Source organism: Eublepharis macularius, chromosome 4, assembly GCF_028583425.1.
Source record: "Eublepharis macularius isolate TG4126 chromosome 4, MPM_Emac_v1.0, whole genome shotgun sequence".
Taxonomy (NCBI): domain Eukaryota; kingdom Metazoa; phylum Chordata; class Lepidosauria; order Squamata; family Eublepharidae; genus Eublepharis; species Eublepharis macularius.
Window position 1 is genome coordinate 145,442,722 of NC_072793.1, and position 25,299 is coordinate 145,468,020.

The following is a 25,299-nucleotide window of genomic DNA, read 5'->3' on the forward strand; positions in this document are numbered from 1 at the left end:
TTCCATGGCAGAGTAGGGATTCAAACTTGGGTCTGTGAAATCCAAATCTAACCACTACACCACACAAGCTCACATATAGTTGTCAGTTTATGGAAGACAGGGGAGCCTGTGAATGCACTGGAGTCATACACTTTTGGTTCATACTGTTAATGTCTTTCTTATGTGATGCAATATTACTTACATAGAATGTGAACTTTCCTTCCTAATTTAAGTTTGTTGAATCAGCATGCTTATTGACTGCTCCAATTAATTTTGTAGTCTTAGTCCTACTGCATTGTTCATTTGCACTGTTTATTGTGTGCTATAATGTGTGATCACATTGTAGTTCTCATTGTTCAGTTTTGTGCTCTTAGTATATTATTCATTTTATGTCCTATACTACACGCTTACATTCTCTCTCTCTCTCTCTCTCTCTCTCTCTCTCTCTCTCTCTCTCTCTCTGTACTCTGTAATCCACCTTGTGTCTTAGTAAGGAAGGCGGGCTATAAATAAGCTCAATAATATAAATAAAGCTCACTAACCAACCATGTTAAGTAAATTGAAGTAAGTTAAGTGACTATTTCCCAAAATTTGTAGTTCTCTAGAGTCACCCAATGTAATCCCCTCAATGAAGTTTTCATCCAGTGCTTAATGATCTGATATAAGATGACAAAGCTGAAGGGAAATGAAGATACGGGGTTTTAAAACTCTTTCCCTGTCCACTTGCTGGTTTGCTTGATTTGGAAAGATTTCTGCTATGCTTCAGTCCATCAGAAGACAGTAGTGCTCTGTACAGTTATTTTAACTTCTTGTGTGAGATGAGATGAAGGATAAACAAACATGGGGCAAAGACAGCTTCGACACTTGACTTGGATCAGATGAATAGGCAGCTCAGCTTTAGTCTGGAGTGAACCAATTCATAGATGTCACACTGATTCTGAGCCTTGTTGGTAGTTCTGGCTTTAAATTTTTCATTATTATGATCTGTTGTTCTTTATTTTATTGTGAGTCACATTGGGCCAGCTTTGTGGGGAAAAGTGAATCATAACTGGTAATAAACAAATCACATACCCCGATTCCCATGACATCTGCTTTCTTGCAGTTGGCACCTATAGAATTTTACCTCTTTCTTTTCAATCTCACCCCGTGCCATCCATATGGGCCTCATCTTTAAAAAGCAGAGGGTTTGGCCCAAGGATGTTCACCTCCACTGGTGAACTCAGAAGGGGAAACAAGACAGTATATACCATTCTATTTAGTTTCTAGATGCCGTTTTCCTTTTTGAGGCTGTTAGCACAGATCCCAACCAGTTTTGTGCTGATGATGGAGCAGGATGGATGGATGGTAAGAGTATGAATCTGGTGGGAGAAATGGATGGAGTCTTATCTGCAGCTTTACATCTATGCATAAAGCATATATTTATTAGCCAATTCAGAATGACAATATGGCCCAGGACAAAGTGGTTCCCCACTTTTTAGGGATGCTATTTTGAGCAGAGGGTAAAAATAAGTGAAGTCCCTGATCTAATAGGGAGCTTTGATTAGTGGTATTGTCTGTACATGGAAGGGTGCATGTTTTTCTCAGTGATGGATGACTTTTCCATTTCTTGCATCTCTCTGTCATTCTGTCTGTCTATCATGGGGGAAATTTACCTGCACTCAGCACAAAACTGGAAATAGTAGAAGCCAAAATGTGACTTTTATATATGCTGAACATAGAGAAAAAACTGCAGGAAATTGTTCACTCACAAGCTATTAACCTTTGGGGGATTTTTCCTTCCCCCTTCCCTATCTCTTCTGGCTTTTTTTTAAAACCAGCAACCACTTGAAAGGAAAGATAGCCAAAACAGCTCTCAGCACAGTGTCTCCAGCCATCATAGCACACACACTGCTTCACCCGTCCACAGCACTCAGGTGCTTCCTGACTACCCTGCCACTGAAGCGCCAGCTGCGGACCAACCAGACAACACTGGACAGAAGAAGCCAGATCCTTTCAAAATCTGGGCCCAGTCCAGGAGCATGTATGAAAGCCGACGTAAGTATCAAATGAGACCTTTTCTTGTTCTGGGGGCAGTTTTTTCTAGCTACTGGAATTTGCATGTATTTTGTTTGGTTAGAAAAATAAATAGGCTTTTTGTTTTGTTAATGTGATGGACTGTGAAACTGTAAGTAGCCACAAGGAGGTTGCCGTGGCCAAGGTTAGAGAAACACAATGCTGAGAAGCTTCAGAGATCAGCAAATTATATGTCATTGGCAATCATTTTTGTCTGTGATGAAAAAGAAACTTTGATTGCCTACAATAAGTGGGTTGGATTTACAGCATAATTGTGAAAAGCAATAGGCAAGTACTTTCAATACTAGGACCTTTTATGTCCCCTTGTGCCTACTTTTATCTTCTTCTTTAATTACAAACAAATCAAATGTATTTAGAATGGGCAATTGTCCAAGTCTCTTTGCAAGTAGTTAGTAATTAGGCACCTTCCATCACTTGTGATTTACAAAGAATTGACATCTGTGGTCCCAGCCCTGAAAGGCTCTTTACTAAGGAATTAACAGTAATATGAAATCTGGCCACTCATAGGATTACTACTATTTTCTCTAGCTTTTTGATTATTTGAACATATCTGTAGTCTTTTTTAAACTTTCTAAGCTGCCTATTGTCCAAAAACAGAATTTTGCTTATGTAGAGAAAAGATGTTCCAGCTGATGGCAAATTCTGCCAAAGGTACACTTGCTTTTACCAGTATGTGCTTCTCCAACTATACAAAAGCCAGATAGATGTAATAAGCAGCTTTTATTTTTAGTTATTAATAGATGAATTCTGTTATTGCAGTAGTTCACTAGGGTTTTGAGTCTGCTCCAAGAGTACAAAATGAAGTCCACTCAAACCCTTTTATGCTAACAGAATCAACTTCTCATTTATGATCTGCATAGTATTGGTGACGTTTTTAAGATCTGTTGGACATTTTAAAGGATCTAGCTACTCTAAAGCAAGCTCAGAATATGAACAGCTGCTCAGTCGTGTGGACTGTGGATTTCTGCATATTTTATTGAGAGTCTAATACCTCATAGCATAAGATCAGGCAAATCAGCAAATGTTGGATGGGCCATATGGTATGGTATAGGGAAAAAATGAACAATGAAACAGTCCTAAATGAAGTTACACCCTTCTAAGCCTGTTGACCTCTGTGGCCCTAGAAGGGTGTAACTCTGTTTAGGATTGCACTGTGAGATAGGAACTGCTGATCTGGAAAGGTATCAGAGCAGCACGTTCCTTGAATTTCAGCTCCTTTCCATTTCATTTTCAGGGAGGCAGCATGTATGTACAAACAATCACTTCCTCACATGCCTAGAATGGTTTCACAAGTGATATTTAAATGCTTTTTCTCACTGAGCTTGTATTGAGCTTTGTAATGCATATTCAAATATTAGCAATTTTAGGTCCTTAGAAATGCAGCTCCTATCATTTTCTAGTGCAGCAGAAACTGCACCTCCCATCCCCAATAAAAAGTACAGGTGTCAGGTTTCTGTTTGGTGCTCAGCTACTGCTGGTTAGTATTTGGATGGGAGACTACCAAGGAAGTCCAAGATCAATACACAGATGCAGGCAATGGCAAACCACCTCTGCTTGTCTCATACCTTGAAAAGTCTATGAGTTGCCAGGTCAACTGTGACTTCACTGCACTTTACATCATTGAGTATAAATGATATATAATTTCTCTTCTGAGGATCTACCAAGCTGATTCTTCATCATAGCCATACTACAGGCCTATTACTCAGATTAAAATGACTGTTTTCCATGTTATATGCTGTGGGGAGCATATTTACAAGTTAAAAACAAAGATCAAGGTTCTACGAATTGTGAACATTAAGAGTTTGTGGAACAGATTTCTCCCTCTTCCTCCTGCAGCCATCTTAATTGTTCTGTGAACTCCCTTAAAAAAAATTCCAGAAGATCTGGACACCTTCAGAAGTGGAGTGGAATGTGGCTGTATCGAAAAAGGGAAATGGGCAGAAATTGACCTCTCCCTTGCATGAGTGTTTTATCCTTGAGAGAGGTATTAGGTGCAGTCCCTGATGGCTTCCCCTTCTTGCTGCAACTACTCCAGGGCACTTTACACTCGATTCTAGAGGGTCTCCTGACATTGACAATCAGCTTTATGGAATTGTGTCCCCAGGAGGCTACATAGAGATGGAGATGGGGCAAGGGCATGAGGAGACCATTCTGTGAATTTAGTATGTTTAGATATTGGAGTCAAGAAAAAAAAATTGACCTAGAAATTGCATATTACATTCAAACCATGGTTGGTCTTAACTGCATGTTTAATTTCCCTTCTTTAAATCTAGGGCAGCTGCCTTGTATCCTAATATCCCAACATTGTGTGTTTCTTCCTCCCCTCTTACTTCATTGGTTTACCATTGCTATAATGTCTGAATCCAGATGAGTTCTTAGCTGTCATGGGCAGGGGGACTAAATCCGATGTTTCCATTTGGAGCAGTGGTTATGTATTTAATGCTTCAGCCTTCATATCACTTGTGAAGGCTTCTCTTTCATACTTCTACTTCTACTGCATTACAGTTTTGCCTTTCTTCCCTTCTGCAGCCAGCATGCCTGCACTGTCATTGTGACCCCCTGTAGCGATTTAGTACCAGCTAAACAGTTAATTAGAAATTAGCTAATTAGTCATTAGGATTAGCTCAGCAGTATTAACTCTAGCTGGTTCTGCTTTTTTTAAAAAAAAATGCCCTGGAAGGTACTTTAGGGCACAGCTGCTTCCAGCCTCTCCATCCCCCTGTCCATGTAATACAAGGAAAGTTGCATCTATTTTTAGTAAGTAGGGTTTTGCCTTTTGTCCACAATACTTTGAAATGGATTTTTGAAGCTAGTCCTCTACTATGAAGTGATAACATTTCTGGAGCTTTCCCTAAATATCTTTCCACAGATCTTTTGTAAACTTCCCCCACTGAACACTTTATCATCATCTTTATGTTTCTTGGGATGGAAGCCTGGTCGTTTCCTACAGGAAATCACTCAACTTCATGTCCTCTGCAGGAATCCTTTGTTTAGGAAATGGTGCTTGTTGATATATGGAAATGAGCAATATTGCTCCTCCCAGTCATGTCCCTGCTCATTTTCCTGCCTAAAAGAGCACATGACTACTCAGGAGGAGCAACCTCTTCCCCTCAGTTCTCTTTTAGCCACCATGAGAACTTCAGTCGTGAGGTCTGTTGTTCCAAACTGTTGTCGGTTGTTTTTCTGGCTTATTTTTACTTCACATTGTCCTTCACTCCTCTTTATGGTTCATGATTTGGCTCATGTATTTTTGGAAGGTTTTTTGACCCAGCTCGTCTGATCCTATTTCTGATCCTCAGAATGTCTCAGAGGGCACTTTTCAAAAAATGCACTTGATGGGGTACCAAGATAACCCACACGGATGAGCACAATCTTTGTTTGATCTGTTTGGATGAAGACCATAATGTCAGTCTCTAAGGTTGCCAACAATTCACCCCTAAAGCCAGGAATGAGAGAGCTTTCAGTTTAAAGTTTGCACCTTGGGACAAGGTCTTATCTGGCTCCAACCCTCTGGCAGCTAAGTCATCTGTCCCAAAGGAGTGCCCACTGACCTTCAATCCCCTGGTAGCTAAGTAATCTACTGTGAAGGAGCACCCATCTAGGGCTGCATCCATATCTTCTTTGAGATCAGTGTCAAGGTTGGATATGATGAGCAGAAAATCCCGTTCTCCGAGGCCTCCCTTGGATCTGAGGCACTTTTTGGAACCAGCACTGAAGAGACCTAAGAAATCTAAATCTCATTCCAAGTCTAGAGCACACCAGCACCGATCCTCCACCACAAAGACTGAGATTGAAGAAGTTGTCCAGATCACACCTAAGACCTCTTCACCTCATTTGAATTCCCCAGAGAGGTCTTTTTCTGAAGGCAAGACCAAGCTTCATGATTCAGGAATCCCTCATTCAGAGCAACTCGAGGAAGAGGGCTGGAGGCAATCTACTCCACAGAACTGAGTAAGACTTGCAAAGATCCCTGACACCACCACCGGACCCAAGAGCCTCTAGGGTTCGAATGGAGTCCCCTCAAAGCTACTCACTTTTGTTCTGAGGGACCAGGGTCACCACCAATCAGATCCACATCCTTCTTTAGAATCCATAACACTATTGTATGCCCATCAACATCACTATGAGTGCCTTATCATTGCCAATAGCTAGAGGAGGCAGGTGGGCATGCTTCGTTGCATCCAAGACTGTTTACATCATCGAGGTGGAGATGGCTACCCCACCCTACCCTTTTCAGCTACAAGCTCAGTACAACTTGGAAGAGGAAGGTGAACTTGCAACAGCTGCCTCCAACATCAGATGCAAAACAGCTTCGGATCCATCGTCTGCCAACAATGTGGTTCAGAGCTCCAGTTTTCCGTATAAAGACATTTGGATCTTCTCAGGGCAGGATGACAAAAGCACTAGAATTGGATGTATCCTTGTTGGATCTAAAGACAAAAGATAAACTCCTCAGCTGCCTCCCTGCAGATTCACCTTTCATAGTCTCCCCTATTTTTGAAGGCTTAGCAGCGTTAATCGAAAATAAATAAATTGAAAATAAATAAATAAATAAATACCAATATATGGGAAAGACGTGCAGAGCTCCAGCTACATCTAAAAAGATTACGCTCATGTATAAAGTCAAACATAACACATGGCCATCACTAGTGAAGCACTCGCCACCATCATCACTAGTGATGGAAGAGGTGTAGCAACATCACTGACCAGGTGTGCACTGTGCCCCCACCTGACAGAGAGAGCAGAAAAATGGATCACATGGGCAGGAGATAGTACTCTGTCTCAGCCTTAAACCTATGTAACACCAATTGGGAGGTTACCAATTGTACTTCTGGGAGGAATTATTATCCTATATTTCTGACCTCCCAGAAGACAAGAGGTCTATGATCAACCTGCTGCAGACAGAAGCCATCAGGCTGTCAAAGCAGCAAATGAACTCAGGCAGACACGCTGTTGACACCTCAGCCAGGGGCATGGCAGGAGCAGTGCTTATGACACACCATTCTTGGCTCAAGTCTATGGCTCTTCCTTCAGAAATGAAAACCAGGGTTGAAGAACTACCATTTAAGGGTATATCTCTCTTCTCTTGGAAAACAGATGAGACACTATCCCAAAAGAAAAAGAATAGACAAACCATGAAATGTTTGGTCGTTACTCGTGTTGAAAAACATGCCTATGAACCCAGATACTTTCACCACCACCATTATCCTTATCAGCAATACGGAGGTCCTCATCATCAGTTCCAGCAGACCCAGTCAATGCCTCAATGTCCATTCTGTTCTCCACTTCAACCTCAGTCAACAAGATGGGCTTCATATGGACCCAATCCCTCACAGCATTTGCAACAGCACAAGGACTCTCATAGTCCTGTCAAGCAGTTCTGACTGGACCTCTCTAACCCTAATTGTTGATACAGAGATAGATTGGCAATTAATTTATTTGATTAGAAATCAATAACATCTGACTCTTGGGTCTTAGCCATAGTAAGAAATGGCTATGGGTTAAAGTTCATTGAATTGCCCTAGTGTGTACTGCCTGCTGCAGCAGTAAATAATTCCCTCTGGGAATTAGTTGAGGAGATAAAGTCTCTTCTGGAAAAAGGGGCTATTCAAGAGGTGTGGGGCACTGACACATATGGTTTCTTCTCCGTGTTTGTCCTAGTTCCAAAGAAAGACAGAGATTTTCACTCTATACTAGATCTTAGAGATCTGAATCTTTACCTCAAAGTGTCAGAATTTAAGATGGTCACTCTGTTGTCTGTGTTGCTTGGAAGAGCACAGAAAATACCTCTGTTCTAAGTTTCAGAATACGGTGTTCCAATACACGGTGTTTCCCTTTGAGCTGTCACCTACACCCAGAGTATTCACTAAGTGTATGACACCAGTAGTAGCACACCCAGGGGCGGCGCAAAAGTTTACTATGATTGCGGCTGGCCGGCCGGCCAGGTGCCCCCACGCGCGTGCGCGTGCGCGCTCCTGCTCACACCAGCCTGCGTGATGACGTCACACGTGACGTCATCGCGGGGGGCGCACGCGCCGCCGCCGGCCCGATTGCTGTGGCGGGCGGCCTCCGAGCTCCCGCTCGGTTGCCTGCACCGCCGCAGATGCCTGCCCGCGGTGGCTGCGCCTGGCCGGGGGCTTGTGCTGGCAGCGGCGCGGGGTGGGAGGGATAGGAGGCTGGTGCTTTGTGGCGCATGCTCCCACCCGCCACGCCTCGTCCGGCGCTCCCTCCGGCACCCCGCGCCTGCGGCCACTGCCTACCTGGCCTCAATAGGCCTGCCGGCCCTGAGCACACCTTAAGAGCTCAGGGGTGCTCCCTGTATTTAAATGATTGGCTTATCACTGCTCTGTCTAGAGATCAGCAATGAATGATGTTAATCTGATTGTGAGAACATGCAAAAAGTTGGGCCTAGTTATCAATGTGAAAAAGTCTAGGTTGGAACCTACTCAAAGGGTGACCTACATTGGTGCAGTTCTGGACTCCATAAGTTGCAGAGTCACCCTGCCATTAAATAGAGCACAAGCAATCAAATAAACGATAGCAATGCTTTCAAGAAAGTATTTTCAAACTGTTTGGAAAATACAGAGGTTACTAGGGCTTATGGCAGCTTCCACAGCTATAGTACTCTTTGGCACAAAACATCATCAAATCACCTAAAGGACTGATCCTTCGTTACATGGCTGGGGTGAACATTGTGGCACAGTAGCAATACAAAATGAGTGGTCTGATAGGGAAAAGTCATTGCACATTAATGTACTGGAACTCAGAGCCATACGCTATGCTCTTGTCTCATTCATAGCTACACTCCGAAGCAAGGATATTCAGATCCAAACAGACCACATCACAGCAATATATTACCTCAACAAGCAAAGAGGCACGGCATCGCTGACCCTTTGTGCACAGGCTACAGCCATCTGGAAATTGGCAATTCACAACAATGTTTCTATGCATGCTGTCCACATTGCTGGCTTGGACAACACCAGAGCAGTTGTGCTGAGCAGGGTTCTGAGTTCCAGTCATGAATGAACTGTGAACACTGTTTATCTGAGTGAGATATTATTACAGTGGGTTGTTCTGAATATTTGCAACGGTAGCCAATGCCAAGGTTCTATGGCAGGGAGTGATCCCCTTTCCACTGGGGACACATTCCAGCATATATGGGCAGGCCACCTATTCTACATGTTTCCATCAATCCCATTGGTACCCAGAGTCATTTGTCAATTAGAGAGGGATAATTCAGATTGCATCCTCATAGCTCCTTTTTTGGCCTAGACATAAAGTTACTCGTTCCGTCCAAACAGAGGCATATTCCATTAAGAGCATGGCGCATTTGGCCCAGACCATGAGTTTTTCTGGGGAGGTACAACAAATCCTACTAAATGCTATGAAAGCTTCTACTAGGAAGTCTTACCATTCTAGATGGAAGAGCTTCACAGAGTGGGCACAAAGTAATGGCACTACTGCAGAGTGTTGGCCTTGGCCTTTAATCTTTTATTATCTATACACCTCGAAGTCAAAGGGTTTAGCTGCTACATCCCTCAAAGTATACTTGGCAGCTATTTCTGCCTTCCATGTACAAGTCGAAGGCATGTCTGTGTTTCCCCATCAAAAATCCCGCTAATTCCTCAAGGTAATGGAAAATCTTTACCCCCTTATATCACCACTGGTCCCACAGCAGTCTCTATCATTAGTTACTGTCACTGAAAGTGAGTTTTTTATTGGCTGTCACCTCAGGAAGAAGGGTGAGTGAGTTTTCAGCACCTAGGGCCGATCCACCATTTCTCAAAGGGTGGTCCTTGGTCGAGTGTCCAGTTTCTACCAAAGGCTCTGTCCCCTTTTCACCTATTGCAGGATATTACCCTGCCTGTATTCTTTCCAAGTCTATAGTCTAGAGCACAAAGAGCACTTCACGCATTGGATCTCAAAAGACTGTTATTGTTTTATTTATATAGAACAAAAGAGTTTTGTACAGATCCACATTTATTTGTGTGCTTTGGGGGCCCCAATAAAGGCAAAAGGACTTCAGCCCAGACCACTTCTAGAGGGATTGTTTCCGCCATTCAGATGGCATACCATCATGCTGCTGCCCAGAGCCCTCTACATGTAAGGGCTCATTTACTAGATCCCAGGCATCCTCTCCAGCCTTTATGTGAGGTGTGCTGATAGCGGACATTTGCAAGGCAGCTACTCGGTCATCACCAGACACCTTCATCAAACACTGTACTATAGATGTCAATGCCACACAACATGTGGCAGTAGCTAGAGCCGTGTTGCAATTTTGTTCACTTTAAAAAAAGTTATAACATCATGCACTTTAAAGTTTGGTAAATGGTTATAACCTTGTTAGCACAATTCCCAATTCGCCTATGCAGTTGCATACTCCTTTAATGCAAAGTTTATTACATATAATACTGATGTTAATGTTAATAAAATATGCCTTGGAGAGACTCACCCCGCCTCTTCATTATGTGTAGCTTCGTTATCTCCCAGTGTGAGACTGCACCGAAGAATGAAGATGAAAACAGGGTTATACCTACCTGTAACCGTTGTTAATCGAGTTCTTCTGTGCAGGCGCACATCTGCTCCCTCCTGCCCTGCTGAGAACTCTCTGGCAAGGTCCAGTTTGAGATTGCAGCAGCTCAGGGGAACTGAGGGGATGGGGTCGCTCCTCCCGGGTAGTCACATGCTTGTTTAGATGGGAAAACATGTGGGGACGTAACTGGGAGAAGTGGCCCCCTAATGGAGCTCTCTGAAAGTGATAGAAACTTTCTCTGGTTAGCAGGCCTGTGCGTGCACAGTTCCAATATGTGCCTGCACAGAATAGCTCGATAAACAATGGTTACAGGTAGACACAGCCCTATTTTCTAAGGACATGATTCTCACTAGGTTCTGGGGACAAATCCCAGATGAGCCTTGGCCATCAAGTTAACCACTGTTAGAAAAACAGTTGTGGACTAGATAATACCTTGATCTGAGCCAGCAGTTCTCTTCTTTAATTGTGATGGTCTTGTTTCTTGGGGACATGATCTGAAAGAATACCTAAAATATAAAATGGGAGGGGATAGAGAGAGATCACTGTTCACAAAGCAGTATGTTAACCTAAAGATACCAATAGCTCCTTCTGCCCAAAAAAATCTTCTATGGCTCAAAACAGCAACCCATCAATGACGCAAGCGCAAACTGAATTACAGTTTCTGGTATACACTGGACATCTCAGTTAGTGATAGAACAAGTGAGATGCCAGGGCAGAAATAAGACTCCTTTTTCTTGCTGCCCATTCCACCACCTGCTGCTGCAGTAGAACAACAGATAAATTGATTTGAGATTGGGAGACCCATGGTACATCCATCTTGAGAACACTCCAAGATCTCAAGTCCTCCTAAGAACTCATACTGTAATCAGGTTTGGGATATCCTGAACTATAATGCCATATATTACCCAAATAACAGAGAGAAAGTTTCCAGAATTGTTGTTGCATAAAAAGTGTTGATCTCTCTTGCATCCTGTGGTCTGCATTAGACTTATATTCCATCAACCCTAAGAGCAGCAAACTTAGACCTCAAAACTTAAATGTTTCTAGTCCTCTTATCAATAGCGTCCTCTCTCCAACACATGTACCCACCTGAATTTTTCTTTAACCAGCTCTCATATTAAGCTCTTGAGAGTTTTAAAAACAGTTTGAAGATTCCTTTGATGCTGCAGGCAACAATATGGAAATTCTCAAAAAAAAAAAACAGGCTGTGTGCATGCGTGTTTGCGTGCATGTGGAGGGGCATACATATATGGCCCACTTCTGCCTCATTCTTATCTTGGCCACTGAGCCTGCATTCAGCATAAGCAGTTTTTAAAGTGCATGCTAGAATATTGGTTTGTTGGACACAGCTTCTTTAAAAGCCGCAGTCCGTAGATACAGAAGATCAGGTTTGATGTTTGGAATCCATCTTGACGGTGGGAGATAAATCATCTTAAGAATGCAGCTTACTCTGCAGTGGCAAATGAGCCTACCCTCCTAGGGTGAAGAGCTCTGCCTGCATATGCCTCCTTTCTGGCACTCTTCCCAGGAATGACTTTCACTCACAGTCCTTCCCTTGTTTAAGGTTTTGGAGACTGGCAATATCTTAATCCTGCAGAATAAAAAAAGTGTATTCCCCTTTCATTACATACTTGACAGGCTGCTGAAACATTTCTGTATAAGGACAAACCAAGCTGCTTCTGTTAGGCATGAGCTATTCCCATTGAAGCAGCTGGTGGAGCAGGATTTATTTCTAGCAAGACTCTTAATGAGTCAGTCAGCATAGTTCTTAAAGACGTTTGAACCCCAACAGTATTTTTTATATGCCCATCAGATGCAGTGAAACTGGTAGTACAGTGGTTAAGTGGCTGGGTTGTGAATCAACACTCTTATTAGTTTGACCCCCCACTACTGCCATGAACTCTGAAGGGGGCCTTGGCTAAGCCACTCCTCTCAACCCCAGCGGTATTGTGGGGATAATAATAACACTGACTTTGTTCATTGCTCTGAGTGTGGCAGTATATAAACAGAAGGGCAGTAGGTAAACACATTGTTATTATTATCTGATGTCACTGCTATCCCAGAGATCACCTTCATGGCCATTTTCACTTTTGACCAAATCTGTGCAATACAGCAGTGTCATCAATGTATCGCCAATGTAAAATTGAGGCAGCAGGATGTTATGCATAGACAGGACAGGTGATTTTGGTTTTTTAAAAAACACTGTGATGTGAGGGGTTAGAATCTGGGCAGGGCAGTATACATTTTATAAATTAAAGTTTTCAGGGAAGCTAAACATTATTAGGAACTTTCCAAGTAAATGCTTGTCTTTCAATAATGCCAAACATGAAGACTCTCAAGGAATTAGTCATCAGTCTTTACCAATCCATGATTCTTTCATGCCATATACTTTAAGCAATATCTGGTATGGAATTGTCCAAGAGAGGCAGTAGTACAGTCCACTGTGTCCTTGTAGCTGCATGGAATAATGGGCTTGCTGGGGCTCATAAAGAAGGTTGCTTCTTGGTGTCTTTTCCTACACCCTGATAGGTCCCTGGTTCTATGGTTTACCAGAGAACTGGAGGTATAAAGCAGACTGGAAGATGCACAGGATGAATCAGGCAGGACATGTCATAGAGATATGAGATGATGGTGCAGTGAAGAAAGCTTTCCTGTTTGCAACTATTGCATCATCAGCAGAATCCAGCAACATTGTTTAAAACGGATCTTGATAGCCGCTATGTCTGACCCCTGTCAGTGATGTTAATTTGGCCCCTCGCTGTGATGTTTTTGCAAGAGTCTTTGCTGAGAAAATGTCATCTGTTCCAAGTCAGGTGCCAAATTGAGAGCAGACCTGATACTTGAGGTATCAGAAGCACCTGTTTGTCCTGTAGTTGATTGATTCAGATTGCTTATGGATGCTTACAGGGTCCTTGGGCATGTGAGAGCTATCACTTGTTCTCTGGGTCTGGGTCTGTTCTGGCTTTTAAACTCATACTGGGAAAAGGTATTGCAGCTATTGGTGAAAATCATTAATGCCTTCTTGGTTGTATAGGTATAGGGACATTTAAAATCCCAAGATGGCAGCTTCATCTTGTCCTGGATAGAGTGGAGCTGGCATTTGCAGAGCAGGTAAAGAGCTCATGGACCCAGCTGTTTGAAAAGCAGGTTGGCATAGATCACCTTCTATCAGCTGCATCTGGTTCTCCAACTCTCTCCTTTTTTAGTCTCAGCTAATATAGCCAAACTGATCCATGTTTTGTGACCTTGTGGTTGGGTTATGATAATGAGCTCTACGTTGGTTTGCCCTTCAAGGCAACCCAGGAACTACAGCTGTTCCAGAATGCAGCAATTGATTACTGTCAAGGGCTAGATGATGGGAACATGTTGCCTGTTTTGAAACAACTATAGTGACTGCCAGTTTATTTCTGAGTCCAGTTCAAGGTTCTGGTTATTACATTTAAAGTTTTCACAGCTTGGGGCTCACATATCTGAAGGACTATCTCTTTCCATACAACCCCATGTGCCAGTTGTGGTCATCAGTCTTCCACCTGTGGCTATTTCCTCAGTCAGGCTGGCCCATTTGGCATCAGGGACTGTCCCTTCTCTTCTCGGGGCTTCTTGGGGTGTGGAATCCCCTCACTGTAGATTTTCAGGAGGTGCTGCAAGTCTTGTTTGTTTGGGGGGGGGCTTTTAATGGGGTATGAACAGCAGGAATGTTTTTTGTGGGGTTTAGTTTTAGTAAGTTTTAATTTGTAACATTTTAATTATTAAGCCAACTTGAGCCAAGAGGAAAGGCGTGGTATAAACATTTTAATAAATAAGATGTCTGCAGTTTTTCCCCAATATATTGTGGCATTACCTGGATCCTTATCCAGATATCTTTTGCCCCTCAAGAAGCTGCTTGTTTTAAATAATCTATTCTGAGATGACCACTCTGTAGTTAATGTAGCCTTAATTCAAATGAGAAAGAAGTGAGAGTGAGAAACACTCCTCAGAGTAATGAGAAGGACGTAAGAACAATGACTTCAAAATGTGTCTGCCTAGGTCACTGTGGGATTCAAGGTGATTCAGAATAATGGCATTGAATAATAAACCTGCGAAATGATTTTGGTTATCAATGATTAGGTAATTAAGTGCAAGGAAACTCCAGCAGCAGACCTTAGGCTATGTAAATGAAGCAAATTTTAAGCACTTTTCATTATTTGAGGGTTTTGTTTTGTTTTTTTTAGTCTGGGAATTTGCTTTTAGAATCTCTTCTGGGCTTGGTAGAATCTGGAATCTTTATTCACAGTTTGGTGAGGATGGAAATCTTGTGCTTTCCGCCTTTCTCAGAGACCGCTATGCTCTTTGAGACTTGCAGCACCTAGGGCTAAATCTCTGTGTAGCTACGTGTTAAGATGTCATCTTCCTGCCTCAATTCTCCATCTACGGAGGAGGAATAATTATTACCTAACCTGGAGGAGGCTGTCTTGTGTGTGTCAATATTATTAGAACATTATGGAAAATATACCAAAGCCAAAGCTTAGCAATAACAAAAGAACCCCATGCCTCCATGAATGCAGACCACTCATCTGGCTGATCCCTAGATATGGTGGGGCTGTGGCAATAATTAGCCGTATGCTTGTTTCCTCTTATGGGGCATCTGTCCAGCTGCATCTTTTGCATGTTAGGCTGCTGTTAGATAAGCAAGTGAAGAAGCATATCCTTCAGCTTGGCCATGTCTTTCTAACAAAATGTCCTTTACAGTGCAGCCCTAAACAGACATGTATCATTCTAAGCTCAGTGGGTTTAGAAAGATATGAACTCTGCTTGGGGTTACCCTGTTATAGATCTCAGTCCACTAAGGCATAAGTGAATATAAGACATGGCCTGATTCCAAAAACCTTGCCCTCTTTTCCTGATGTCTATTTCTGTAATACTTTCTTTTCATTCTTTTTTGTTGTTTTTTATATTCTTAAGCTTCCTTGAGGATTGCTACAATCTGTTGTTGTGCTGCCTGCCTGCCTGCCTTGCAAAGCTGCCATATCCTATGTATGGCCATCTGTCAAAACAGCAGTGACAAAATGAATTAATCTGAATTGCAGATGTGTTAATGAGCCCCTTTGAAGGGCTTAAGCATGCTTTAATTAAAAGCGAAGCAGAATAGGGTCGGGGCTTGCTAAAGCTTTTAAAATATTGCAGTGGTGGGTTTTTAATATTTGAATTTTATTTTCAGTCGAACAATAGATTTGTTGTGTGCAAATTGGATAACGCATGAAGCGGTTCATTCATCCAGAATTAAATAGGCTTGGAAAAAAGTGAGCACAATTTAACTCATGGAAATTCTGATGAGACAGCCTTTAAAACAAACTAATCAGGGTGAGGAGGGAGTTTACTCATTGTGCGGCTAGAAAGCAAACAGCTACACTTAAGCATGTGTCATCGTTGTAATTCTTAATCTCCCTGTTAATTTTATTTAAAAGCAAACCTATTGTAGAACAGGCCTCTTCTCATACTGATTAAGATACAGACTTGGAAATTGGCCACCTAGTCTAGTAGTAGTGGCATTGCCATTTATCCTGAATATTATTTATTGGGTTCTTCAGCGGTCTTACTGGCTTTTAAGCTTGCATACAGCAAATCTGTTGGAACTAGTAGAATGCTTACACAAAGAAAATAGTCAGACCTTAAACCAGAATCTTGTTATCAGCCACGCTTGTAGCAAAGAAACTTTTAAAGGCCTGCCTTTAAATAGATAGTCCTGCCTCTATCAGCCTGATTTAAAAGTTCCAATTATCTCATATATAATTTGAAAGAGATTTACAGAGTGTATTTTGTTCTTGGCATCATAAAGTATCAGGCATAAGATTAGTCAGTTACTGAGGGTGAAGCTACAAGTGATGAATGACACTTGAACGGCAAGTGTATTTCTCCCTGTTCGCTTGCGCTCCACTCAATCCACTTGCTGTTCAAGTGTCATTCGTCACTTGTAGCTTGGCCCTGAGAGCCTGGTTCAGTTGCAGGTAACTCAGGTCACTCTTAAGTATGCCTCAAGGAATACAAAAGTAAAGGAAGCCAAACCTCACTGTGGTTCTGACGTAAATCATAAAAACCTTAATGAATGGGGAACAGGCCAAAATACTTGAATACTCTAGTCCCTACCCAACATCAGAAGTGCAGTGCCAGTTTAGTGGTATTGGAGTGGCAGAGATATCCACTGATGTTTACACTTTGCCCTCTGTGCTATTGATGAGGGTCCCCTCACACTCAGGAACAGCATGGGGGGGTACGGTGTGAGGGGGAAGTGGGCAACTTCCACTCTCTGAACTGCACTCCACTTGCCAGAATGTGTATGAGTCATGGTGACTTAAGTTTTGAAAGTGCCACAAGGATACCCCCCTCCTTTTTTGTGGGTTTTTTTTTGCAGCCGATAATACAATGCCCCCCTGGAATTAGAATAATAGAATCATAGAGTTGGAAGGGGCCTCCAGGATCATCTAGTCCAAATGCAGGAAATTCACAACTACCCCCCCACACCCCCAGTGACCCCTGCTCCGTGCCCAGAAGATGGTAAAAACCCTCTAGGATCCCTGGCCAAACTGGCCTGTAGAAAATTGCTTCCTGACCCCAAAGTGGTGATCAGCATTACCCTGAGTCTGTAAGAAGGAGCCATGAGAAATAAGCACTGATGTAACACTTCCTGCCCTCCCTCTCAGGATCTTCCTAGGTTCACCTGTTTAGAATTACCTGTTTAGAATGTTCTGTGTCTTGGCAAGTAGGAAGGGAAAGGCTCAGAGGACACATGAGAATCCTCTCCTGGTTTGTTCAAGCCAGAAAAAATGTATGTCCCATTCAGTGGTTACATGTTGATTGTCTTACTATATTTGTGAAAGAAGTTTTAGACTATCAATGGGGGAAAACTGTGCCTATTTTAGCCTTGCAGACATATACGCCAGTTTGGTGTAGTAGTTAAGAGCACGGGACTCTAATCTGGAGAGCCGGGTTTGATTCCCCACTCCTCCACTTGAAGCCAGCTGGGTGACCTTGGGCGAGTCACAGTTCTCTGGAGCTCTCTCAGCCACACCCACCTCACAGGGTGATTGTTGTGGGGTAATAATAACATACTTTGTAAACTGCTCTGAGTGGGCATTAAGTTGTCCTGAAGGGCGGTATATAAATAGAATGTTGTTGTTGTTATTATACTCAAATGAGGTATTAGCCTAGGCAAACAACTCCAGAAATATGGTTATTAACAAAAGACCTCTACCCAGGTTCATCATGGGGCGTGCTGGAGTTTCTTTTCCTTTCTACAGAGCTGCAAATTGATGTTTATTGTGCAGGGTTTTGTTAAATATAGACAGATGTTGACTGTATTGCTTTCATGCTTACCCTAGGCCATAAACGTCCATGCATTTTTCACCGCTGCCAGGTCTAGGAGTCCAAATGGCTGTATTTGTCTTTTGCTTTGTCACCATCTTGGAGCTTTAAGTCAGCAAAAGGTGTCCTTAAAGGTACACCAAAGGTTAAATATATTTTATATATGAAAATACTCCTGGAAGAGTAGAATGGCAAGCTCTTCAGATTTTTGGGTCCTTTATAGATTTATGATTCTCTGTGGTAGTTGGCTATGGGCCTAACAGAACTTGAACAATTAACACCTTACCACTTTTTCTTTCACAAAGCAAGACATTATTGTTTTCTAGGCATACAGGTACTTTCTAACAATGCTTAATTTTTTTAATATACAAAGACTAATTCTGTAAACACTTTCCTGGAAGTAATCCCATTGACTAATATGGGACTTACCTCTGAGTAGGTTTGTTCTGTAAGATTCATACTCAATAGGGGGTAGAGGAAGCTTAAGCCTATATTTTGATCTGGTACCAATGCCCACAATGTATTATCCAATATGTGTATGAAGCGGGGGAGGGGAGTAAACTGAGATCAAAACATCCTGTTTTGATTTTATATGCACAGGTATTAGCATAATGGGAAAAGTGAATGTGAGAAACTGTGCTCTGACTACCATCATTGTTGAAGCAGATGTTCAGAGGGCATGTGGGCAAGATTTCTTCCAAGCCTAATGCTGCTACCGGTTAGCTTTCATTTTAAAAGTTCTGTTACAGCACCGCATCTTATTCAAATGTTTTCAGTATAATTTTCTGGTGTGTATAGATTTTGAACTATAATCCGTCAGATAAGAATTTTGTGTTTACAAAACCCTGGGAGCACTTCTGTGATGGCAGCAAATATTACATTGTGATTCCCTGCCCCCCCATGAAACCCATTTTAACATATTTTCATTGATGCATATTACACCCTGATAAAGTAGCTTAATCTTAGATATTGCCAGAATGTACAGAGCAGCAAAACAGGTAGGTCTTTTCCCTAATCCTTTGCATCTGCAACCTTTTCTGTGATACGCAATCCAAATCTGATCTGTATCAGTAAACAGTAAACTGAAATGAACAAACAAGAAAATAAAAATTCATTAAAGCTTTGCAAAATGTTAAAATTAATATTCACAGCTATGTCACCTTCGCCTGCGACTGGACTGAGCAAGGGTGAAAGAGAAAGAGAAATCAGTTCCACGAATTTTGGAGAATGTAAGGATGAGCAGAGAGCTGTTCTGTGTGTGTCTTGTTGTCCATCTTGTTTGGTGTTTGTGATTTGGGGACAACTTCCATGGCATGGGTGGGGTGGAAAGATAAAGCATGAAGAGTAGTAGAGGCTTCACATCCTTTCCTTAAATGTATGTGGTCCAGCAGTGCAGCAGAGACTGTTCTAGCAAAAAAGGAAGTTCTGGTGGTGTTTCATAAACCATGATGCAGGTCGTCCTCTGGTATCTCATTTTCTCATCACCTATCCAAAACTCTTTTTATTACTTTTGCAATGAAATCCTTGAAAAGAGAGGGATCACAATGAGCCATTGTGGACTACCCTAAAGGCACGTATGTTAGAATTATTCCCTGTGTCATGGGGATATCAGGGAGAGGTTTAGCTATCATCAATGTACACTGCCCAACTTCATTTTTAAATTAAGATCCATAGTCAAAACATATTTTGATTTTGTAAAGGGTTAGGTTTGTATTAAGTATGTCATGATTTATGCTTAGCAGCATCCAAAGTGTTCTAATTAATCTTCAAACACTGAAATCCTAAGCAGAGGTATTCCAGTCTAAGGCCATTGAAATTAATGGGTTTAGACAGGAGTAACTCTGCTTAGGATTTCCTTGTAATTTACTATTTGATGGAACCAACAGGTTACAACAAACCCTGCTGGAAAAAGTCAGATTGGAAATAATATATAAACTGGTTTTAAGTTTGAAACATCCTTCACAAAAGCCTTCTGATTCGTGGGGCTGTTCTTCTGGTTCTGCCTCATGTCTGCTAGTTTCTTGCCTTGCATTTGAGGAGATCTCAGAGTCACACGTTGTCAAACATAGTAGATGTCCTGATTGTAGGTCAGTGGCTGAACTTTAATAGCCTTCTGGGTTCAGGATCACCAACTTGACATTTCACTGCCCCTCCCCCTAGGCTCGTAAAGCAGACAGAAGGACAGCAGAATTTAGTTTGGGATAGCAATCTAGTCAGTGGAGAATGCTTCTTAGTAATACCGAACAGTGCAAAAGGTATTAAAAAGAATTTTGTTTCATTTTTGTTTGTGTAGTGATGTGTGTTGTGCATGTACAGTGTTTGTTTGTCACCATGCTATTTTCCTCTTAATATCTCTTTTTTCCCCAATGTGCAGTGTTAGGTATTGACAACTTTACTGAGAGGAAGGAGGAATTAGACCCTTCCACTTCGTTTTCTCTCCTACTGCATGGATCTAAGTCTTAGTTACAGTATAGCTTGAGGTTCCACATGCTGGTTTTCTTTTCTTTTCTTTTTTGGTTGTGCAGACTGTTTAAAATCAAGTTTATCGTTACACATTCTAACCATAAATAGCAGCAGTCAAAATTCGAAACAGCAGAAAGATAACACCACATAGGCAAATCTATAAAAAAGATTTCAAGAAATAATCAGAAATGCACAAATTGGATCATTATCATAAAAAAGGATAAGTGATTAAATACCCTAAATAACCTACAGAAACACAAAGCACCAGGTAACCGTAAAAGTATCACTTCCTTACACCAAAGTACACCTTTATGAATAAAGTCTTTGCAGATGGCCACTGCAACCAGCATAACATGAGCCTGCCCTCTCTGCCATAATAAATCTGGCTTGACGTGATCTCCAGCTTGAGACACAAGAGAGAACCCTTGCTTATCCACCAGTGGCATATTACCCCCAATTGGCTTAGGATGCTTTCTACTTCACATTGGAGTTGGTGGCAAACTTCAAATAAGTTTTCATCCAGTTACATTTAATATTGTCTAAATCATACTTCTGTAAATTAGTGCCACCACTGCAAGCCAAATTTCCTTCAGGCAGCTAAGGCTTAACTGATTCCAATTACAGACTTTCATCACATTAATCATCTTATTATTCTGTAATTGTATTTAGAAGATCGTTGAGTTATGGCTCAGTGCGCTAATACCTGTGAGTTTTAGGAGGGGAGGGAAATCCTAGCTTCCTGATCAATGAAAATGAGAGTGCATACAAAAATGTACTCTCAAAACTGATGGCTGTAAAACATTATAGAAAAAAGTGAGCAGGCTAGCTTCCTTTTTTTCATGCTGTTTCTGTCTGTGTATTCATTTTGTACCCCCTACTTAAATGGACTTCAATGGTGAGTCATTGAAAAGAGATAGTAGCCTAGAAATCCCAACCAGCCGCGTTTGACGCAGACTGAATAATGAACAGTTCGAAGAGCAAAGCACCTGCTTGATATGACATAATCAGCAATCCACCAAACCTAGAGAATTTTGGTACAAGCTCCTTTAGTTTCATTGGCTGGGATGTCACTAGGGCAGCTGCAAATATCAGGAACTGAGGCACATTTTGCCTGATGCTTCGTTGTGGAAGCCTTATGCAATTCAACCTTTTCTGGGCTTCATCTGCACAACGGAGGTAGGTGATTGTAGGACCACTGTAGATAGAGCAAACAGGTTCCTGTCAATAGTGTAGCTGTGTCCTGCTGAAAAGGTACCTGAGCTTTCCAGGGATATGTTATGAAATTGTAGACTGCTACAGCACCCACCTGAGAGTGTGCAGTTGCCATGCAGAGAACAATTTGTTCATGGGATTGCAGTGATTTAAATGAGCTGTCCAATATACTTGTTACAGCGTCCGTTTGTACACATCCCTTGTACATGTGCTAAGCTCTGATTCTCTTATCTCCTGTAAGCTTGCTGGCCATGGAGGTGGAATGAATCTGAATTTAGGCTTTGAGTCTCCTCTTAGTATTGGAACAGACTCATCATGACCCTGTTCTTGGAAAGGCAGAGAGATCTGAAGAGGCTCTACTGATGGAACAGGCAAAAGGGAACCCCCTTTCCTCTCCCCTCTGGAGCCTCCTAATCCACATGGCTATTACCCCACATTGGTCCCAGAACCCCAGCAATAAAGCATCTGAACTGGCTGCTAGGAGAAAGTGTGAACTGGGAAGATTGGGGATCCCTGTGTGTACCATGCAAACTTCTTGTGCTGGACTAGCTCATTTGTATTCGTACTTGTCATAAGGCATCTCCAAGGTTTCTCACATCATAAAATTTAAAAAAAACAAAATGAAAATAATCATGTAATAACATGATTAAAATGGCAAACACCATGTTTTTTTTTTAAACCATCCCTGAGTCATCCATTTTCTTTGATTTGCTTTTTCATAGACTTTGGATAGCACTGAGTACTAAACCTGCCCTTTGAAGGCTTCAACCATCTCCTTCTTGGTCTAGGAGAAATTCATCATAGCAAAATCTGAGAGCACATGGTCTATGGTTCTCCTTGTACCTTTTGGGTTTCTTTATCTGAGGCTTCCCTGTCTTGGTCAAAATTAAGATTAAAATGCTGCCTTGAATATGATTCACACAACAGAGCTGAAAAATAGCTTCCTCACGTGCTGATAATCAGTACCAGCATTTTACTGCAGAGAAATCACTCACATAATTTAGTTTAAAAATTCCTCTTCAGTGCAATTAAATATCAGTTTCATTTTCTTAGAAGTCCAAACACTTGAACAGATTTCTATTTCTTTCAAAATTTACATTGACTGTCTTTGTAGGACTTGAAGGAAATAAATATTTTCTGATCAGGAAATCGGGAATCTTTTTAGAAAAATAGAAGTGATAAACATCTGGTCTGATGAAGAATGGGTTCTTTTACATCATGAATAAGTTTATTCTGAAATATAACAAAATTAATCAAAGTGCTGCAGTTAACAATATTAAATGAACGTGAATTTGTCCTCTGATACTATTTAATAGGCGCAATTAATTTTGCATTTTTTTAAAAAAAATCATGAATTATTCAATCTGAAACATCTTTGTTAATTGCATTTGAAAATTAGGGTTGTTGTGCATTGAACTGTTGTGGACATCATGCCTGGTGGCTGGCGGAAACTGGTTTCTTTATTGGTTTGTTTGACAGTTTAGCATTGGGTTGGCTCTTGGTTTTAAATCTCTTCTCCCTAGGAAATGAAGGCAACATTCTCATCCTACTATTATGAAAATAAATTAAAATAATAAAACATGTATTCTGAAAAAGGCTAAATATTCCTTTAAAAATATGATTCATGCAATCCTTTTCTGCCACACAATATTTTTTTCCAGCTCTCATGTTGTAGAACACACACATTTACTCCCTCTTGTGAATGGTTTAGAACTGTGTAGATCATGGATCAATGTAGTGTGCCCTGACATCCGATTATGCACTTTTCTATTAAAAGCCCCACAGATATACCCTTCTAGATCATGAACAGAGAGTTGATCCAGCCAGATTTATTGTTCAGTCCTGCTCAATTACCCCCATTACCATAGCCCCTGTCCCACATGAACTTTGTTTATATAGGACCCATAATCCCCAGTATAGCTTTTTTGGTCATCAGAGGAGACCACCTCACTTCTGTTTTTTCCCTGGCTGAGAAGGTGGCTGGACTGTGATGTAATGATTAGAGTGTTGGACTAGGATCTCAGAGAACCAGGTTCAAATCCCCACTCTCTCATGGAAGCTTGCTGAATGGCATTGGGCCAGTCACACACACTCAGCCTAACCTACCTCTCAAGGTTTTTATGAGGATAAAAAGGAGGAGAGGAGAATTATATAACCCACCTTGCGTTCCCATTGGGGAGAAAGGTGGGGTATAAATAAAGTAAAATAAAAATAAATCTATGGAGAAAACCCATATGAATTCATTCTACTGCTAGTGATTCATAACACCACACTTACAAGTGGTTTATTACTACCAAAGCTTTTAATAATTATGAAAAAATAGCCTTCTTCCTCTTCAGCAGTTTCTTAGATGGGGACCTACAATGTTTTTAATTCAAACTATGTGATCAGCAAGCACTCCCTTCAGTCTTAATTAGCTTTCTTGCATGGTCATCTAGCTATATCTGGTTGGGTACATGGTGTCATAACTTTTGTTGCATTATTCCTGATTGGCTGGGATTGCTTAGACAATGGAAAAGCCAATAAAGAGGAAAATGGTGCCACAGTACCAGCAAAGAAGAAACCTCAGCTACAAAAACAGGGTCCAATCCAGGTTTCTTGCAGGGGAACATTTCAACCTTCCCCCTCCCCAGTCCTTTTTTGCTCTAAAAATAACCACAGCCAAATATTCAGTGCAGCACTACAAGTATATAAAGTTCACATGGTGGCAACAGTATGAAAGGCACAATGGAAATGGCAGGACCCATTTTATGAGGGTATCCAATCTCCTTTAGATTGCCAATATAAGAGCAATGTGTATATGGGGAGGGGAGAGAGTGGAAACCACCAGGCATGGACTAGAGCCAATGATGCAAACTGAGATGTGTAAAAGAGAGAATCCCCTAGTCCTATTCTGTTGGCCTTAACACACAAGAGGTTTTTCCTGTGAGTTGTGCCTAGTCACTCCAGCTATTTACAGCATTGTCAGCAGAAACGATGCTGGCAATAAGAAATGTTAATTATTACAGCTGTCATTTTGACAGAAAGCCCTTTGAGTTGTTCTTCTCTCCCTCATCTTATGGGAAAAAATCAGCAGTGCTGATGGCATTACACTCTCTTATAGACCCTCATTTGCCTAATGACAAAAAAGTTTTATTTACTCATGATTTCTAAAAAGGGTATTTTAGTGCTGATGCTAACACTGATGAAATTCTATTACTGTAGCACTAGGCAAAGAGTTGATTTGCAGTCGGTTGCCACCTAAAATGAAAACTCCATGTCTAGTGTTAGATTACAGTGAATCTGTAAGGATAATCACCATATCTTGAAAGGCATTTCAGTATTTCTAGGCAGCAAGCCTCATTTAAAGGTCTTAAACAAATGAATAAAACGCCCCATGCAGATGGGTCTAGTTGCACCAAGCAGTATTGCAGAAAGAAATTTCAAATTGCTGCTTAGAGGTGACTCCAAAGCCACATATCCAGGAGATTAACGGAGTCACTGTGATTTCCTTGCTCAGAATGCTGCTTTCCCCAGTGGGTACTGTTAAGCTCCTTTTCACATTTGCATCTCTCTGTGTGTGTCTCATTTTTGCAGAGGAATGAGTAGGCTGCGTATTTATTTCTAGGGTTTCACCCTATAGTCTAAAGATTCGGTCTTCCTCTGTTGTTTTTCATAGACAGGTAAGCACTACTATAGTAGTAAGCTCTACTGTGTGAGAG

General features: G+C 41.5%; 1 protein-coding gene across 20 annotated transcripts in view; it reads left to right on the forward strand.

Moving 5' to 3' along the window:
• The window catches only part of MAGI1 (membrane associated guanylate kinase, WW and PDZ domain containing 1), a 592,830-nt gene that overhangs the window by 524,763 nt on the left and 42,768 nt on the right, over positions 1 to 25,299 (forward strand). For all 20 annotated transcript variants that reach the window (XM_054975185.1, XM_054975188.1, XM_054975191.1 and 17 more), the window contains one exon: positions 1,797 to 2,013. In XM_054975185.1, coding sequence (XP_054831160.1) covers positions 1,797 to 2,013 — 217 coding nt within the window. The remainder of the gene's footprint in view (positions 1 to 1,796; positions 2,014 to 25,299) is intronic.